Here is a 21,175-nt window from a genome sequence, read left to right on the forward strand (position 1 = left end):
ACGGGAGTATTGCGGACTAAGATGTACCGAGTCAAGTACCAAGGTATAGACACGTTGTGCTGTGCGTGTGGAGAAGAAGAGGAAACGGCTGAACACCTCATACTTTTCTGTAAAGGGCTTAACCCTACAGTGCAAGGCAACGGGGCTGATTTTTTCAAAGCATTGGGGTTTAGGGACAGTGAAGGCAAAATAGACTTTAAGCGGGTAGAAATAACCAAACAGAGGTTATCTGAATGGTGGATAAAATCAAGGCAGGGGTGAAATTTCACCCACTACAAAGTACAAAATATGTTAATAGTCATGGCTAGGTGGCGTATGCCACCGCCCGGTTTGAAGGGTTCAGCCTCATCCATCCATCCATCGGCGCGGCACACGCCTGCACTCCCCAGCTCCACTGCACACTCGGCGCGCGCGCTAGTTAGCGAACATCTCCATGCAGCTCTACTCATCATGAACACCCCAGAGGCAAATTCAGCGGCGTGGCGGGCTCGCCGAGACGCCAGCGCCGGGAGGAAGCAAAAGCCACCATCGATGCAGTAGCTGCGACAGTGGCGAGGGCTCGTGCAGCCGAAGCAGCACGCAAGCGGCGACAAGCAAACCTCGAATCGGAGCGGGCACAGGAAGCAGCGGTCAAGTGCCAAAACCGGTCGCTACCTGAGGTTGGTGGCACCGACGCGCACCACCTTGTGTATATAAGTGTATATACATTCACCCTATAACAATGTGTCACGTCTTTATATGATGTGTGGGCGAATGTTTCACGGTTTTACCGATAAGCGTTGGAGCTTCGCCCCACTCATCAGCATTCACTTCGTGGAGATGGCGTGGATTTTTTTTTTTTTTATGTAGCCTGGTTTCTTGAGCTTCTGGCGTATTCTTGCGTTCCTTCTGCACTTGGACATGGCACCACTGCACTATTGGACGACGGCAAGGTGAGACATTTTGTTTCAGTCTTCGACACAATTAGGCTTACGTCACGGGACTGAGACTTATGACGCAGTTAGCGAAAAATAGCTTGGCCGTCCTGGCGCTGTTAATTTGAGTTGATGAATCGTGCCGAGACAAGTTTCTGACGCTTCCTAGGGGATTATTGTAACTTATTTCGCTACTTTTGAGGCACGCTGGCCGCACAGGGCGCTGTGACGCAGTTAGCGATAAGCAGCTTGACCGTGGCGACAAAGTTAGTTTGGCGTGTAATGAATCTTAGTGGGACAAGTTTGTGACGTTTTTTGTGGCCCCGCAACAGCATATACCTTCTTTTGGTACTCACTCTTGTCAAAAACGCAATGAACGATTGCCAAGAGTGGCAACATGGGAGTGTGTTACTTGAGCCAGCAGAACGGGCAAAAGATAAAGCCGAGGAACATATCAGAAACTTGTAATTAGAAAATTCCGTCTTCTAAAGGACTGAAAACAGGCTTTGCACCCACGCATTTGTCTTGAGTGCGAGTAGAAGGCATTCTGCGAGCATCTAGCATGGTCCGGCTGGGAGCCTTTGTTGCGACCATCTGCGTACATAGCGTACCATCGCTTTGCCTGAGGCCAAGTTTTGGAAACGCGAAGTTGCCCGTGTATTTGTGCTATTAAAGTGCAGGAAATAATGTCCGGGAATGGGGGAATGCTTGGAAATAAGTTTTCATATGTTATGGTATTGTTTGGGATGAGTTGGATATTTTCTACGCCATGTATGTAAAAGCGAATTGCTTTTTTTTGTAATGCCGCCCATTCACCGCTTTCGCACATTTCGCCTCTACACGCAGTTTTCCTATGTCTAAATACCAAAATGACACATGCTTGTAATTTACTTTTTTTTTTTCAGCTGATGTCGGCCGGTGGAGTTTCGTATGGCAACTACTGCTTATCTGGGGTCACAACGTTGGATGAATGCACAAAAAGGCCGGAACCGAGTATTTATATAGAGAAAAATAAACATTTCCTCATTTGACAAGGCGTCTTGAGTCTACTTTGTGAAACTGCACGTGGCACGGATTCGATGGGGCTTGTTAAAATCGTTCGCAATAATTTTTGCCAGATAATAAATCGATTCCGCACCAACACCATGTGCTGGTTGAGCAATTAAAAAAAAAAAAAAAAGCCGATGGGCGCAGCCCGCGTAACGCGTGCCAGCTAGCGTTCAAAATTCCCATGTCCAAAACCGAAACCGGAAGTGAGGTTCAGGTATTGATAACGACCGCTTTGCGCGCTGCAGTCAATTCGGCCGCTGGGCTCTATGGGAGTGTCAGCTCTTGCTGAATTCCTTTCTATATGGACCAGCACCACCTAGTGGCATCTGACAAGATGCACGCGAAAACAGAGAAGTTCAGGCATGCCATAAAGAACAGGCGCATGAAAGAGAAATTGCGATTCTGTGCCTGGTGGCTTCTAGTGCAAAGTAGACTTGAATTTCTTGCTTTAATTGCTAAGAATAAACCTGGATCATGTCTTGGAACACCTTTTTGCATTTTCTCAAAAGCTGTATTTCACCGATGACACGTGCTGTTACCCAGGTTTGATGTAATAGCCTGATTTCAATTATTGTTGCATTTGAAAGCTAATGAGTTTCTACATGCAATAAAAGTAATGAATTATAATATCTTTTATGACGGAATTTTTTGTTTGGCAATACAACTGATAAATTCTGAGGTTCCAAACCATCATATTAGATATGGCAATAACTTTTGTAACAGAGCTAAAATTACAATGATGGTCTAGTTGATCTCTGATTGTTCTAGAATATGCACATATAAATTTTTCTCCGATATTCAATACTAAAATCATAGAAAAGTTGGGCAAATTGATTTTCCATAAGATGTTAAATATCTCAAAAACTACTTCAAGTAAGAAAAAATAGATTGCATATTTTCTTCTAGCAGGCTAAAGTATACTTTGCCTAAAAATAACTGTGTGAACTCATCGTGCAAATTACTATTTCGGCTAAAATACTGATTCTAGAAACAAGAAACCTGGTAGATAGGTGAAAAAATAGCTGTAGATTTCGAAAAGCACACTTGCAAAATCTCTTTTTTTTTTTGGTTCTTAAGACCTGTGTCCTCCTTTAAGTACAGCATCCGATGCACTGCAGTATTTGGTAAAAAAGTTGCAAGCCTGCTGAAAGTAGCAGAGGGTCAGCGTGTAGCCTGTCATAAAGCGTACAATGCTTTGTTTGCACACTGGGAATATTTGGAAGCAGCTCCACAGGAAGATATTGAAATACGACTGAAGAAAGAAAACACCGCACATGACGTGGCCAATCGGATTGCAAACAAAATGAACACTGCGATGAGTAAAGCAGCAGCTAGCAAAGCGCTAATGTGTTTGACACTTGGAAGTTGAAATCTGACACTTGGAAGTTCTTCAAGAGTGTGAGGTCCTTGGATCCTCCGCACTCGGATGTCTCTCAGAGAAGAGGTCAGAGTTTACAGGTGTTGCCTGGACTTGGGGAAGGAATCCCTAGCCCTAGCTGCTGAATGGCAAGTGTACCTGAAGTCTGCCCAAGAAGTGAAGTAGAGTGACAGGGACTTGGCACCATTTGTTTCTAAACAAGAAAATCCAGGTGTAGATTTTGATGTTCTAGCTTTCTGGGCAGGGATGGAACAGCTCACTCCAACCCTTTCTTACATTGCCCTTAAATACCTGTCAATGCCGATCAACTCTGTTGATGCAGAAAGATCATTCAGTCATGCTACGGTGACATCTGTGTCCCACAAGCGCCATTTTCTTAGTAAAGAGAGTACAAAGCATCATCTGATGCTCAGCCACGACAGCTTCCTTCAGTTTTAAATTATCCAAGCATGTTTGGAGTCTGAAAGTTCTTAACCCTCTATTGCATGACGTCCCATATTAATTTGGCACACACCAGTTATATATATATATATTTTGCGGGTGTGAGATGCCCAGATGAGAATGTGTTACCGTCAGAGTAATTCTCATGGTTATGTGCACTTATGGGTAAGTGCTGCCATCTCTTGAGCGATACACAAAACAGCGGTAAAGTAGATTTTTGGAAGCGACGTGAAACTCGGGGGGGCATACAATGTGCTAAAAATTATTATGGCATATTTTATGCTCTCATCAGTTCAAGCCTGTTATTAGTTTTCTCAATTTCGTCCGCAACTACAGCACAGAACCCGAAATTGGTGTGTGGCATATCTGGCACAGCATGAACTTGAGCAACAAAATTGGAAACATGCTGGCATCTGTTCAGTGGCGCCAAGAAAAATATAAACAATGCGTAGCCTCCAAGATAAGGCTGCACAGGTTTATCGTGGAGCGTTGTAGGTTATGGAAGTAGATTTTGGGAAGCCACACAAAAGTGAGCTGCAAGCAACAGCAACTGGCATTTTTTTTTTACATTGTTATCATGGGTACATAAAAGAAATTATGTAAGGTCCGACCAATTCAAGCCCATATTTAATTTATTCGATTTCCTCCGCAATTGCAGCTCAGCACCGCAAACTAGTATTTACCACGTTACAGATAGTAGGAATTTGAGCAGGAAGGTGAAGCACGGCAACGCCATGAACTCGTCCACATTCTACGGCCTTCACAAAGCTCGGGAGAAGACCACGGCCTGTGATATTCCATCAGGCAGCGAGGACTCGGATGTCTCGGACTCAGATGATGACTACCTGCCCGATAAGTACTAATATTTCCCTCAGCGACTTACAATGTGGCGCTTTGCTATAGGGATCCAGCGCTGAAACTTTGCATGCTAACAGCAGCATCTAACACACAGCCTATTTCGTGGAGAAAACAGATTTTATTAGGACATCATGCTAATATTTAGCATCAGCAAAATGACTGCGCATCTTGACTTTTGAGGCGTCTCCAGCCACTAACGACTAGGCTCCGGCAAGCCTAACGTAACAGTAGCCAAGTGGAGTGGCCGCATCAGTCGGAAGGCGGGTGCCCATCGACTGGACACGCCGACTGGAAGAAAGCGTCGATACAGTCGCGCGTTTCTCTTTGTTCATAATATTCTGACATTTTCGTGCTGTCGTTACTGGGTGCCGTTCGCATATTTTAGCAGCACACTAACTGCCGTAGCATCTCTGTGGTGGCGCTGGTTTCCTATAGATCATTTTTGCTCTTTAAAGATGTATGAAGCACCACAATTGCTGTTTGTGGCGAAGAGCATTCTGACACAGAGAACAAAGACTGTGATTCTGACTCAGATGTGGCCCCTAAAGTGACGACTAAAAGAAATGAAAGCAAAGTTTGTAGACTTTGTAGACCAATTTGGAAGCATAGGGACATGACATTGAATGATGTGCCATTGGAATTTAGAGGGAACAGTTATGTCCCTACTTCCGTACTGGCGCTGGAAACACTGACTTTTTCCGGCATATATTCACACCAGACTTGATTTACACCACGATGGAACAGACATGTCTGTATTCCATGTAGTCATGGCCAAAAAAGCCCCTTTCACTTGCGGAAGGAGAAATAGAGATATTCCTGGGATCCCTACTCTGGATGTCCCTGATTCGTCTGCAGAGTTCTCGGATGTACTGGAACCTGCAATTCTACATGCCTGAAGTTGCAAGCCTGATGCCAGTGAATAAATGGGAAGAGGTGAAGTAATTTCTTCTGTCATAAAAGAGCACATAGTTTAAGGACGCGCTGAGCATCACTCAAGCCAGCAAGGAAACAAGACGGCCCGCGGCAGCTTCCGACAGAGGGAGAGAGCGCATACGCCAGACAGCCGACGCAATCAACGGACACTAGAAGCTTCGAGAAGATACGCGAAGGTTACAGCATAGAGAGAGAGGGAGTACTACAGCGTGAGCGTGCGCCAACAGATGAGTCACCACCCTCCACGAAGACTTTGGCGGCCGCGGCCGAAAACGCGAGAAATGTGTAGATTACCAGACTTTGTTCGTGCTATGGGAGCACGACTCTGAAAGAACGTTCGAGAAACGCAGCCGAAGGCAATAAAACCGCCGTGCGGCAATCAGTAGGGGGATCAGACCGTCTGCGGAAGGCGATTCCCTGGCAAGCTAGTCGACGAGTTCCTCGAGAGTTTGCATTTCCGGAAGAAGTTCCTGCTTCAAGATTTGCCACAAGCTACGGTGAGATCGTCCGGCTCAAGACCAGCACGGGTGAGTACAATTGGATGCTTGTGTTCCTATTCATTCTGTGCTTTACGTGTTGGACTCTAAGTGCTTGTCGTTAAATATTTTCCTGTGTTTTGTTAACGCCCATCTGAATTGTACTGTGATGTGCCTAGACAAAATGTGCACGTGTGTATGTAACTGCCTTGTTTGAAGAATATATTTTGTTGTGTTCTGACAACTGTGGGCTCTCACTGGGTGGTAATTATTGATGTCGGGGGGCTTTAACTAAAATTTCACAGAATTCTTCTGGCGCATCCGTGCTTCAAGATATCGAACTGCGAAGTTTAATTGCCGTTCGCATGATTACGCATGCAAGACAGTAGGGTACAGAAGCGGATATAGTTTTCGCCTAAACGGGAACCCAGCGTATACTTGGTCCAATATGTGGACGTGGCACTCGGAGGCGGATCGAAAAAATTTGAAACTGCCCTGGACTTTTTTTTTTTTTTCTCAACTCAGGTCATCAAAACTATTTGAAAACAAACAAATGTGCTGGGTCTCACATTTTGGAAAAACCAACGCATTCTCCTTCCGACGGATCTTGGAAGGTCACCCCAAGTGAAATGCTAAAGTTCACTGGCCCCGTAATTTACATGGGCATCGTGAAGGTTTCCCGGCTGAAGCTGTACTGGAATGTGGGAAATCTCTACAGTGGTCTGCTTCCACCACGGATCATGCTGTGTCGTTGTTTCATAGCTTTGCTTGCAATGCTACACGTTGCAGATTTAGACAATGTCAGTCTACAGTCAAGAGAAAAGCTCCGGAACATGGTTGATTTGCTCCAGAAGCCCCCGTATGTGTTAACCAAGCTCTTCCAGCCACATCACGATCTTTCCAAGGATGAGCGTATGGTGAAATCGAAAGGGCAGTCTGGCATCCGACAATATATCAAAGATAAGGGGACAAAATGGGGCTACAAGCTGTAGGTCCTAGCTGACCCTAGCCCTAGATATACTGTGCAGTTCAGTGTATATACAGTCAAGGACCGATTTGCCCGACGCCTTCGCGGCTCCACCACGTACCCCTTAGCCCTTTCGTTACCACGCCTATTTAACGATCACTGGTGACCGATGCTTTAACACTTTCGGGACCGGCCCGTAGGGCCATCGGTCGTATATGACCGATAGCTTCAAACGCGCTTTCAAACTGAATTTTTTGCGCGCTCAGACATGTAGCGCCATCTGCGCGGTATTTTCAACACTACTCCTTCATTCTCAGAGTAGTTCGTTTTTTTTCCAAGAGGCGGCGACGGACAATCGCAGTTTATCTCGGGTGCGGTCGCGTCAGCTGACAGAGAGAATGGCGTCAAATTCGCGACTTGGCGCGCTTGAAAAACGATGCGGATCTCGTGATTCCGCTGCTTCAACGGCTGATTTCGTTGACGAAACAAGCAGCGAAGAGTCGGAAGACGACTTCGGAAGTTCAGATTTCAGTTCGGACAGCGAGTCAGGGGACGATCAGCCTGGAAGTTCAACAAGTGGACAAAGGTTAAGTTTCTTTTTGCTTTCAGCTTGCTCTTGAGCAAGCTTGCGCGGTCGCTACATGTTCTTATGGTGTTATCTTTATTTGTCAGGGTTTTAACAACGTATGGCAATGACGTCCTGCCACCAGCGCAGAAGCGGATCATCGTTGCGCCGCGACGGGCACCTGGCGTACACATCACCGACTGTGTGGGCGTGGCACTCAGGAGCGGACCAAAAAAATATCTGACGGCCCTTGACTTCGCTCTTTTTTTCACTACGCAAGTGATCACTACGGTTTGTGAAAACTCAAACAAATACGGCTGGATGAAAATACTTGAAAAACCGACGCACGCTCGTTCCGATGGTTCGTGGGAAGAGGTGACCCCGGATGAAATGAAGTTCATTGGCCTTATTATTTACATGGGCCTCGTCAAGGTTCCGCGGCTGAAGCTTTACTGGAACATGGGAGAACTCTACAGTGGCCTGCTTCCACGACGAATAATGCCTAGACGCCGTTTCATAGCGTTGCTCACTATGCTACATGTTGCTGACTTGGACGATGTAGAGCCAGCTATCGAGAGGGAAGCTGCGGTTCGTATGGTGGCTCGTGGAGCATGTGAATCAGGTGTCGGCGAAACTTTTTCAGCCACATCGTGATCTCTCCGTCGACGAACGGATAGTGAAATCCAAAGGGCGATCGGGCATTAGGCAATATATGAAAGATAAGGTCACAAAGTGGGGCTACAAGCTCTGGGTCCTAGCTGATCCCGGCACTGGATACACGGTACGTTTCAGTGTATATACCGGAAAGCAGGATCAGCCAGGGCCTCATGGATTGGCATTCGATGTAGTTTGCCAGCTGTGTGCCGAATATCTTGATCAGGGATACCGAATATTCATGGATAACTTCTACACATCGACGAATTTGTTCAGTCACCTGATTGACCGAAGAACATTGGCTTGCGGTACAATGAGAAAAGACCGGTGAGGATTTCCTGGTGAACTAAAAGACACACGTTGGGAGAAAAAAGCGCGACGTGGGGACGTAAGATGGCTCCGTGATCGCGGTATATTATACCTCCAATGGAAAGACCGTCGGGTTGTCAACATGATGAGCACCATTCACACAAGCAAACATGACCGTCACAGCAAAAAGAAGGGAAAAAAGGGGGAAACACTTGGGCTCAAATTTCTGTACCGAAGCCATTGCTTATACACGACTACAATGCTGGAATGCTAGGAGTAGATAAATCGGACCAGATGATTGGCTATTACAACGCCCTCATGAGAAGTGTTCGGTGGTGGAAAACACTCTTCTTCCACTGCATTGATATTGCCTGTGTGAATAGTTTTATTTTATTTCAAGCACACCGTGCATCACACCCAGAGATCCCCGAACTTGAAAGAAAAGCTGAATATGACCACCTTGCATTCAGGGAAGAACTTGTTTGTCAGATTTTCAACCTCGATGGTGCCCCAAGCCAGCTCGCACTCCTCCACCACCTTCCACTAAACGAACGCTCCACAAGCCAGAAAAGGCAAAAAGGCGCAGAAGCTGCAAGCTGTGCTATGACCGCAACAAAGTTGAACTAAAAACTAATTGTTTCTGCAGAACTTGTGATGTGCACTTGTGTTTCACTACTACTTGAAATTGTTTCCTGCAGTGGCATGAGAGCCATCAGCTGTGATGGGCACACGAATGCTCTGATGCTGAAGCGAGCTAAAAAAAAGGCAGTTATAGATAGGTGGACCAAACCTTTACATTTAAGAAAGAAGACATTTTGACACATTTTGTATATTTCGAAATTTTTTTAGTTCACAGTTTTACTTGTATATGCATGCCTTTTGAAACTTTTTTATGTTGGTTTTTGCTTAAACTTTCCTTTTGACACTCTTTCTTGATTATGTATATAATTTTTATGCATAATATTTAGATTGCTTCTGAAAGACCATTCAATTACCTTCATTTTGATGTATAACACATGAGGCTATCTTGTTTATCCGATTTATTAAAAATGTTTGTCATAACACTCTTTGAGACTGCGTTTTTCCCTGGTCCGGAAAGTGTTAAGGGGGGACGCGGCTTTCGCATTGCGAAATTTGTCCAAAAAATATATTTTTTGAAAATCACATTTTCAGTTTGTATGACTTCTTTTCTATCTTATTTCAAAATTTCGTCACGGAAAAGTTTGCAGAAATGATGTAAAATATACTTATCGAAGCTAAGGTGACGAGGAGTTTCTCGAAAATAGCGAAAAAACGGCATTTTTCAAGCCGTGATATCTCCGCAACCGCGTAACCTAGCGCCGCCATCTTGGTCTCTATGGATAGCGCGATTCTCCATCTTCAAATTTGGTGCCTCGGCCGGCTGCACCAGGCAAGAGCAAGCGCTCAGCAAGCAAAAGTTTCAAGGTCTTGCGACGGTTTCTGATTGGCAGCGCACGCCACGTGACTGTACGCGGCTCCGCATTGGTCTCCCGGGTGGTTGCCCTTAGCAACCAGCGGAAAGATCTTGCTCGCCGCGCTGTGTGGGAATGCGCGACTCTCATGCGTCCCCTGATGTTTTCCCCGCATGGCTCCCATAATCCGGCTTCGCCGCGTAGCTTTGCGGCGGCGAAGTTGCAGCGTATTACGAGAGATGGCGCTAGTATTGCGCTGCTAACGCCACCTGATGGCGGGGGGTTATGTGGGCGCAAAAAGGGAGAACGCGGTTCCTCTTCAGGTTGGGGTCGGTGAGCGATGTGGACATCCCGCGCGTGCGCCGATCCACGTTTTGCGAGACCGCCTCGCGTGGCTGGGAGCAGGGCACCGGTATGGACAAACACGGATCGTTCGAACGCACCACCGTTCGCATGATCGTACACGTGAACGACTAGGCGTTGGTGTCATAGGATGGGGCGAACATATTCGCTCGCTATCCGGTCGCGGTGAGTCGGACTTGATTTGTCGCGCGCCCATGTGAATTTTCTATGCATTGTAACTCGGCTAGCATGTATTAGTGTATGCAAGGTGCAATAAATGCCCTTTTGATTGTTAGCACTACTGCGTTGTCGTTCCTTTGTCCCAAGAGCCCGTGTGAGACCCCACAGCTGACAGCGCTGAGGAGCCGCTAATTTCGTGTCTTTTTAACTAGCCGCGCGTGGTTTGCAGATCGTACGAAAAACGTTGTCAAGCTCGGCCCACCTTAGTTCGGAGAACGGCTCTCGTCTGTGATCATGGGCCGGCGATCGTTCAAAAAGAAACGCAAGACTGCGCGCGCATCAATTTGGCGCTCGTAAGTCGAAGCCACCGATCTCTAAAAAAAAAGTTTGCTCCGGCGACTTCTGCAAGCAGTGACAATGACGGTGGCATGCAGCACGACTCGGACTTGCAGCTGAGCACCTCAAGCACGGATGGAACACCGTCCGCGCGTATTGGCAAAACTGTTCAGGAACCCCTGGAGCAGTGTGTTGTGCCGGCGGAAACATCCGTTCATCGTGGTGCGCACGCAGATGCTCAGCCTAGTACTTCGCAAGAGGATGTGACGCCGACTACCAACACCACCGGTAGCACAATTCAGGCCCGATTAGAGCCTCGTTTCGTGTCTCCGGAAGCATCTCGAAAACGCACCGCGGCAGTTCAAGAGTCGCTGAGTGCAGTGTCTGCGACGGAGCGCAAGATGACGCTGATGAGCCGAGGTGAGAGTAGCATTGAAACTCAGGCCGAAGAGGAGTTTTTCCTCGTGCAGCGCATGGCCCTGAATAGTTTGCTTGGCAGCGCTCTGTGCCAGCAGTGCAAACAGATGGGGCTAAAAGTTGTGGGGAGCACACGCTGCCACCTTCTTCCACGGGCGCTCACCGTCGCTTGTGCACGGAGCGCACTCGGCGGGAGCCAGGCGGACATCTCTTGCGCGCGCACAGCGCACGCAGCGAGAGCCGGGCGGACACGAGAGAAATGCACTTTGCCCTCTCCCGGTTCTCGCTTGCCTCTCGCGACGCGCGCGCCTGTGCGGGAAGAGGGAAAGTATCCGGCAGGCGAGGACAGTCCCCTCGCGAAAAGGTAAAAAGGTATAAAAGAGCGCGACCGAGAGACCCCCGGGTCTCTCTGACCTCACTACACCTACCTGCCCATACGGATATACCCGCTGCAACCCGTGAGTGACCTCGTTCGCGTGACTACCACACGTGACGAGGCAAGCCTATTTTATTACTTATTACAGTAGAACCCCGCTGTTACGTTCCCGGGTGCTGCGTTTTCCCGGCTGTTACGTCGTTTTCGGCCGGTCCCGGCACAGCTCCCATAGAACCCAATGCATTGGTAACCCCGCTGTTACGTCGCAACTGTGGGACCGTTCCCGCATCATACGTTGCGAACTGCCACACCGCGCCGGCCCGAGCGGCCATTTTGACTTTTCATGTCACTTGGCTTGGTTGCTTGACGATGGCATTGGCCGCTCAAAGTGCTGGGGGCGACATTTATTACGTATTTTCGGTTTCCGCCAGCAAAAGTATGGCCTTTGATATCCGCTTTTGCTATCTAAAGATCATGTCTATGACGCGTTGCGGCCCTAAAATTGGTTTTGGCTCATAGATGTTCCGTATAAAGTCCAAGTGCGATAATGCCGTCGCCGCGCGCCGTATGCTTTCTATCGCGCGCGAGACGCAGTCGTCGGCTCCCCTCGCACGCTTTCACTCGCACATACAGCAGACGTCGCCGCGCGCCGTATGCTGTATGTGCGAGTGAAAGCGTGCGAGGGAAGCCGCGCGGCCGTATGCTGAATGTGCGAGTGAAAGCGTGCGAGGGGAGCCGACGACCGCGTCTCGCGCGCGAAAGAAAAGCAGAGAGGAAGCGCGCCTCCTTCTGTTGCGCTCGAGGCACCAGCGAGGGAGCGAGGGGGGGGGGGGGGGGGGGGGGTAGCGGGCAGCGTTGTGCTCTGGCATCATACTGCGCGGCGGCGCGCGCGCGGTCCCGCGGGCCCTATCTTGAAAGCGATCTGCGTGGGGGTAGATTCTACGCAGTGTAGGTGCGTCGGCGGCTCGTGGCTTTGTGCGTGCTGCGTGTTCTCGGCGCTCAGTTAGGGTTGAAGCGATAGACAACAGCACGAAGGTCACTTCGCTCGCTTCTGCAGCGTCCGCGCTCATCGAGTGTGATGTGTTCATGTTTGCCTGTGGGCGCTGACACCATGTTTGTTAATTAGTTAATAACCGAATGTTTACAAGTTTATACAGACGATAAAACTACTATTCTTACTTTGTATAGCTCACCGCAATCGATACTTCGGCTGTCGGGCGAAACTACTTTTTGTCGCACGTAACGAAGAATTAAAATAATATTGTGTGCAGTTCAACACTACTCCCATTTCTAAATTTTTCCTGTTTCCTGGCTCTTGCGTTTCCCGGCTCTTACGTTTTTTTTACGGTCCCGTGAAAAACGTAACAGCGGGGTTCTACTGTATACTGAGCGGACTTCCCCCTGCAAGTGTGTTTTACTGCCCACAGCAATAAACTGAGTTGAGTTGCTTGTTGCCTTATTCACCCGAACCCTACGCAGCTGCTATTATATGCGCGATGGGTTGGGGAAGACCCCCACAATGTCAACCATGAAACAAAGCATGGTTTGGCACTGAAGATAGTGCTAACCTACACTGCTTGCGGTGCGGATAATGCGTGGTCATCACCGCGAATGGAAAATAGCAGGGCTTTTGAAGTGAATATTCGGGCCATGCAAGCTATTAAATCAATTAGCAAAGGTGCAACTGCCCTCACTGATTTTAAATGCAGAGCATTTCTTTAACTCACATGTAGCGTGCGCTGTCCGTCCGCAACAGCTCGAGCACAGGTGCGCCCTCCCCCCAACTCCTCCTCTCCCGCATCACGCTTGCAGCACATGTGCGCGCAAAGCGTCGTAGTTGAGTCGCGCTCTGGTGCTGCAAGCACTGTAGCAACAGCAGGTGCTGGCGTAATAGCGCGCCCTCTCTCCCCCTCTCCCTCTAACGCGCGCGCTAGGAATATAAAGCGATGGAAGCAAGACCTCAACTAGTACCTCAAAGCAATCCAACATCAGCGCCGAAGCACCAGTTCAAGACATCGTACCATCGTCTTCGTCCACGGCGGCAGAAGACAAGGCGGCGAGGTGGCGCGCTGCCGAGAAGCCGCGGGCAGGCGTGCACGAGAAGCCGCGGGCAGGCGTCAGCGTCGGGCCGCGGACCCCGGCGTACGGGAATGAGAGGCGGCGGCAAGCAAGCGTCGTCTGGAGGCCGCCGCCGCCGCGGAGCCCGTCGCCCCAGAGGGCGCTGGCGCGGAAGCCGTCGGGCAATGTCAACAGGACTTTGGGGGTGCCGACGCGCGCTTGAAACGCGAGTTCCTGGACCGGAGCTTCGGGCACAGCTGCGACGTGTGCGACCGGCTGTGGTTCGACAACAACTTAACGACGGTCGGGAACATGCGTAACGCGGCACATCGCACGAACGCCTTGCGGGTATAATATAATAATAAGAATCGCAGTGATGTCAATAAAATAATAACTTTACGTTACCTACTTACTGATTCTTTCTTCTCTCTCAACCCAGACCACCACCACCACACCATCACCACCACCAACAACACCAACACCACGGAACCCCACTATGCTCTGCATTTACACGTGTCCCTCGCGCGGAGGCATGTGACGGAGTTTTTTGGTCGGTGATGAATGAGTCTCAGAGGATTACATCACAAAACATTTCAAAAGCACCTCAAAGCAGAATTTCGGCCTGCTGGCGAGGTAGCTGCGGCACATGTGTTTTCGAAGGCTGTTGCGGCCGTCCGCGAAGTGTACAGTCAAATGAAGCCAACACCAACAAAGAATGTGACGGTTGTCTATGACGGGACGTGGACGACACGAGCACATCTCGGCCTAGCACTACGGAGCTGCGCAAGACATTTTACGATGGCGGGCGATTTTTTTTTTTTGTTATTCTTCACGGCAGAAGTGATCAGTACCATCTGCAAAAATACGAACAAATATGCTTGGATGCATATTTTAGGATTGCCAAGCTACGCTGAGCGAGATCGATCGTGGAAAGAGGTGACTCCCGACGAACTTGTGAAGTTCATTGGACTTCTAATTTATATGGGGATTGTGAACGTGCCACGCATCCATCTATAGTAGGCTTTTTTCAGGGCTTGTTCCGCAGAACATTATGCCAAGGAGACGGTTTTCAGCCCTTCTCCGCTTCCTAAGTGTCACTGATCCGGAGGCGACTACGGTAGCTTTGCATGGCAAACTGCACCGCATATTGTGGCTTCTGCAACATATGAACACAACAGCAGCAGAACTTTTTCAACCTGCCCGGAACCTCTCTGTGGATGAAAGAATGGTGAAGTCGAAAGGAAGATAATGTATTCGGCAATACATGCGGGACAAAATTGTAAAGTGGGGTTACAAATTGTGGGTACTCGCTGATTCACAGACTGGCTATTCCATTCAATTTTATGTGTATGCAGGCAAACGCGAAACAGCTAGTGCCAGTGGACTAACATTTGTTGTGGTGACACAAATGTGCAACAAATACTTTGAACAAGGATATGTTATCTACATGGATAACTTGTACAAGTCTGCGTCTTTCTTTGCTCACCTGCTAGAGCACAAAACCCTCGCTTGTGTAATGACGCGAAAAGACCGTTGGTGTTTCCCGTCTAAATTGAAGGACACGTCTTGGGAGAAGGCAAAGAGAGGTGATGTTCGGTGGCTATGACAAAACAACATGCTGTATTTACAATGGAAGGATAAGAAGGTTGTCCATATGATGTCGACTGCGCACACTGCCAACAAGCATGCTTCAGCCACAAGAAAAGAGAAGAGGTGGTGTGTGGAGTATTACCTAAATCGAGAAGCCGCTGCTGATAGATGACTACAATTCTGGGATGCTTGGTGCGGATAAGTTAGATCAGCTGATTGCATCTTACAACGTTTTGATGAAGTGCGTAAGATGGTGGAAAACTCTCTGCTTTCATTGCATAGACATTGCTGTTGTGAATAGTTTAATTATTTTTCAAGAGCATCGCCAGCAACACCGACGGGCATACGTGAAGCTGCGTTTTATGAGCGCAAACTGTGAAGCGACTGTCGGTATTTATAGTGGTGAACGAATGAACCCCTTCACTGTAAACATTTTGGCTACGCGTGTCATGCAGCCAACGGGAAACCAACAGACCGCGTTCAATGACATTTCCTCGTTGATGGGAATCGGCCGTCAGACTCTTAACACGAAAACGCGGCAGAGCTACGTGAAGATGAAGTTGACGCGTGCGGCTGAGCGCGCGGTCAGTTTGCGAACTTTACGCCGAACTGAACATGTGTCCCACCGGGAACATCGCAGCGTCGTGTGACGGGTCGTGGATGACCCGTGGTCATACGTCCCATATCGACGTCTGCACCGTGATCGAGTTGTTCAGCGGACTTGTGCTAGACTGTTGTATTGAGCGATTTCTGTGCTGGGTGCAAGTCGGGGCCTAAGGAAAGTGACCCTTCTTATGGGCGTGGAAGGATGGCCACAAGTGTCAAAAGAACACTAATAAGAAAGCTAGGGAGATGGAGGTGGAAGCTGACCTCATCCTTTTCAGGCGATCACTGGAGCGGCACATTCTGCTGTATACAATGGTACTTTGCGACGGGGACAGCCGCAGTTATCTTGCTTTCCAAGATGATGAAGTGTAGTATATCCCAATTGAAAAAGAGGACTGCCTGAATCACATGCAAAAGCGCATGGGGACGACTTTGCACAACTTGGTGGCAAAACACAGAGGCCCTGGACATGTCTTGGTGGAAAGGGCCGTTTGACAGCAGACCTGATCTCCACAAAGACCCACAAAGGAGAAGCAGAAGCCACTCAGAAAGCAGTGATGGCCACAATGCACATTACATCAAACGACGATGTGGCTAATACCACTCTCTGTCCACCTGGCCAAATTCCTGGTGCAAGCAAAACGCTGCAGTGGCCAAGGGTCAGCCGGTTCCAAAACATCCTTGAAAGTGTCCTCTTGATGTGTGTCAGGCTTTACTTCTCATATATGAACGTCTCTCAGACAAGAAGCTGTTTCAACGTTGCCAGCGTGGGAAAATGCAAAATAACAAGGAAAGCCTGCATTCAATGATCCGGGCACTGGCACCAAAAGACTGGCACTCTTTGTTCACGGTGGAGGCTGCTGTGCCAAAGGCAGTATGAAAGTTCAATGCAGGCAAAGGAAGGGCCTCAAGGGGCATAATGAAAGAACTGTGTCTAAATCCGAGCTAGCAAAGTCGCAGCCACATGGCTGAAAAGATAGGCGTCGAATGGCGGCAGCATCAGCCAAGCTCAGAGCAACAGAAAACTTCCGCCAGTCCCTGAAAAAGCAGCACACAGGGGCTGGAAGTCAGCAGCACTCTATGCCTGGTGTCTACTGAGCTGTTCCAGCTGTAAATTTTTAAATAAAATAGCAAGCCTAATCTGCATAAGTGCTGAGAGCAGAATTTCGAATTTCCTACACATGAATATTTCCATTTCATTAATTTTGTTTTGTAGTGGTAGCCGACAAGGAAATAATTTTGATCACCTGCAGAATGGCTAATTATGATTTCATTTGAAAACTTAGTGTTGCAGTTATTACATATTATAGTACCTAGCTATGCAATAATCACTTTCTGCTGAGCAGGTTTTTTTTTCCATTGTCTCCGAAAACAACGGAGTGGCAGCTTTGTCTACCTCCTGAACGGTCCGCTGATAGTGGAACCCACAAGAAAAATTATTGCATGTTTGAAATCAACACGAAAAACTAAGTAAGCCTATTTATTTTCATCAGATTTGGCCCTAAGACGCAAGAAATCTTAACAACCCATGCCCCCCCTTAAACGCTGCACGCGCTCAACGTTTTCAGGCGTGCCATGAGCGTAGAGAGGGTCGGTGATGACAAGTGCGAGCGTTCTTACGTGTTTCAGAAAAGTCTGCTGGTTGACTTCACAAAAACGAAAAAGTCAAAGGACGTCAGAGTTTTTTTTCTCTGCAAGTAAAGCATTCATTTTCTGCTCCATTCAATGAAACGTTTGTCAGTTTCGAGTAGTACGAGTATTTTTTGTCACACCGTGAGATTCATATATAATCGAGATTCTACAGTAAATGCTTATCAAATCTGTAGAAACATTATCCATATTTAAAAAGTACCAACCAGGACTTTGACAACTTGCTTCGATTTTGTTTGTTTCCAGCACAGAAAGAGTTAAGCAGTGGCACCACACAATGCCCAGCAATACATGTGCAAACATACGCACCAAACACTTTCTGGCAGAGAACATGCAAAGTGAATGCTGCAGAGTGTGCATTCCCCGCATCTTCAACGGTAAAGATGATGCAAGGCCCATTATCTCCCTTGCGCAGACAACTTCATGTGGCAAATAAGCTTATATTTCATGGCTCATGTCTCTAAATGCTAGCCCCTCTGTTCAGGGAGTGTGCATGTGTGCATGCACGGGGTGGGAGTGAAGTGTTGCACGTACAGTCGAACCTCGATATAACGAAATCTCAAATTAACCAAATTCGCGATATAACAAAGTTTTTCGCTGCAAATACAACTTCGTTATATCGAGGTTCGACTGTATTCGTAGTAGACATGTCTTTTGTGAAGGCGCGGAACACATCATGAAAAAAAATAAATAAAACAAGGAATAAATAGTCTGAAAGCAAGAAATTCAGATTTCACTGTTAGGCAGTGTTTTCTATGACAAAAGAGTGGGCTACAGATGCAATGTTTCAGACAATATTTTGGGCCTCTAAACTTAAGAGGCACCCAAAAGCTTTGCAAGGAACAATGGTTAGCGGGCATAAAAGGCTGCCCTCAAATCCATAGCGGTACTGCATATTACAACACACGCTAAAATTAACTCTCCAGGAACAGTCGCTGAAACAACCTATGGACCATAGACATTATGTCACAAACAGGATGGTCCGAAAAGCACATAGAAAGTTGGGCCACTGAAATACCAAAATCAAAACTATTCCCGGCTCATAGCTTTGGCACTCGCAAAAGGCTTAGTGCCACTTCTAAAAGCTGACAAGTACTGTTTCAGGCACAAGCCAGCACAGCCAGTGTTTATGCCAAGCAGTTAACTTGTACGCTCCAAACACCTGGCTCGGAAACCTCTACGTGCACAAGGTTGCGCTCATAAGAGTATAAGAACTTGCAGTACTGTTGTGCCAACACTCACCAAAGTGCATCCCAAGTAATGTGGAATATACATGCAACACCTGCCCTGTCACCTAGCACAGTTTGTGAAATTGAGTCTATCAAGGCCCATCACAGCAAGTGACATCTGTCCTGAAGACATTATGAGCAGAGCCTATCATTAAAAATTTTGCAGCCAACCACAATAGCATCGGTACACCCGCAAATGTAATTAAATCCCTTCTGCTGCTATGTGGTAGGAAGGATTGGATCACAGCCAGTAAAACCAAGTGAAAGAAAAAGACTGGATCCCTTGAGCTGTTGTAGCTACGCTAATAAACACCAGCCACACTGTGCAATAAAATACATGCAGACCTTGAGACACATCGTTGCAGACATGTATCAAAATCAGTAGGAATAGCTCGATAAATCCCAGCAGCACATAGCTTTCTGCTAAGACCTTTATAAAATAAAAGCGACCGCGCAATAGACGTCGTCAAACCACTGTTCAGTTTTGCGCAACCCCATCAAAGCAATAAAAAAAAGTAACGAATGAGAACGAAACACACAAGCTCCTCCAATTTATGTTTCGGCATGCACAATAGCAAACAATCCCCCCCTGTCCCTAATCTACAAAGAAAGACCCGCAGAACTAAAAATAATAATAAAACGGCTGCGAAGACACGGCCCGTGCCTCAAACATGCAAGGCAGGCCTGGCCAAGCGAAAGGAGCCAGCGCGCCGAGGCACCGTTACATGTAAAGCGCGCTCCTCGAGCAACGACAAGTGGGGGGCCGTCGGCAGGTCGGCGGCTGCACTCTTCCCTCTTCCGCTGTCGTGCAAAGTTGCGGCGGGATAGAAGGCTAGACATCATCATCATCAACGCAAGACAGACACAACGGGAGCAGAGAAGGCGCAAATCTGACGAAGAGTAGTAGAGGAGGAGGAGGAGGGGTTTTTGCATGTGCACTTTTTCCCCCAGAGTGGGCTACATACGTCCGGGACTGAGTGCTCGCCATCACGGTTGCGCTCCCTGCTGCTGCCAGGTGGCGCCGAGGGTGGTTCCCCAGACGGAGGATACGCGGGGGCAGCAGGCACGCAGAGAAGGGAAAGAAAGAGAGGAGAAAGGGCGGCAGGGATCAGTGTACGAAAATAAACTCTTCGTGCGTAAGCAATGCAATGGCCTTCACAAGTTCAATACCCAGTAGAGCCTCGTTGATACAAACCAATATCCCGGTGCCAATGTTCCAAATCGAGAATGAAAAAAAAAGAAAAAAGAAATAACTCAATACAGTTATGCTTTTTTTTTACCAGTTAATACGTTCACAGATACATCTGTTAGCTCGAGGAAGGGAGAGGCGAGGTTGCTGGAAATGTTGAGTTGGCAAGGTCTTTCAGTCTGATAAAGGACTGGTGGCAATTTCTTGTTTTGTGTGCCCTTGTGCCCACAAAACGCATATGCAAATGCTTGCCCATGTGTACACCTTGAATTCTCATTTCATCAATTCACATTTTCCGAAGGCTTCGACTGTTAGCGAGCGCTTGTGTTGCTCAGTCCTTGTCAGTTTCCTTTTAATTTTACTATATCCGGGGAAACACTATCTTTCAGCCATAACCGAACTTCAGTACATCGCCACACTGCAATAGTATTTTTTCTAGCGGCTAGATCCCATGTAAACAAGAAAAGAAGCGAGGCACCGGCTTGCCACAGCAGCTTCCCTGCAGCACTCGCCAGCCGTGTCATACGAAAATGCCGCCAGGGACTGTTTCCTCTCTGGTACCAGCAAACCTCCCTACTCGCAGTCCGTCGCATGTCGCCATTCACAGCAATTGCCGCCAACCCATTGCAACCAGCATCTTCACCTACCTTTAGCAGCGTGTGTCGCATAGTGCGTTGCAAGCGTACTACATGCTCTCAATAGGCGATAACCCAAGTGCGCCACCGTTCCCTGCCGTTGCCCACCAGGTGAATTTGGCTTCCGTTTCCCATTGCTTAAAACGACAATGCGTCTCTCGGGGCAATAGTCAAGTGTGTCGTGCCGCAACGATTCCTGCAGTGTGGGAAACGGGCTACACGGGACGTCATCTCATGCTGCAATCATTAGCACAACGCTTCGCATACCACACATGTCAACTACAATTTTTTTTAGTGACTTTGGATCGTACATATTTCTCTTGCGATTTTTTTAAAGAACATATGAACGAGATTCAACTGTATTTCCAAAACCATTACAGCCTAAGAAGTGGCTATGGCATGCCTTCAGAGCAAAGTTGCATGTTCACACACACACATAAGTGCTAGCTAAACTAAGAACATACAGCAATGTGATGCGTTCACTATAGCCTGAAGTGCATTGAAATTTGGGTTCAGCATTCCATCCATTGCTTTAACCCTCTCCATGTTACAGCCAGGGCTACAAGCGTCAACTTCCAAGCTGCAATTT

The 21,175-nt window shown here is 47.8% G+C and overlaps 1 protein-coding gene across 6 annotated transcripts in view; it reads right to left on the minus strand.

Moving 5' to 3' along the window:
• The window catches only part of LOC119453526 (E3 ubiquitin-protein ligase RBBP6), a 94,914-nt gene that overhangs the window by 59,070 nt on the left and 14,669 nt on the right, over positions 1-21,175 (minus strand). For 5 of the 6 annotated variants that reach the window (XM_049668222.1, XM_049668224.1, XM_049668223.1 and 2 more), the window contains one exon: positions 19,728-19,770. In XM_049668222.1, the coding sequence (XP_049524179.1) occupies positions 19,728-19,770 (43 nt within the window). The remainder of the gene's footprint in view (positions 1-19,727; positions 19,771-21,175) is intronic. The other variant, XM_037715574.2, reaches the window with a different exon arrangement.

Source organism: Dermacentor silvarum, chromosome 5 (assembly GCF_013339745.2).
Source record: "Dermacentor silvarum isolate Dsil-2018 chromosome 5, BIME_Dsil_1.4, whole genome shotgun sequence".
NCBI lineage: Eukaryota > Metazoa > Arthropoda > Arachnida > Ixodida > Ixodidae > Dermacentor > Dermacentor silvarum.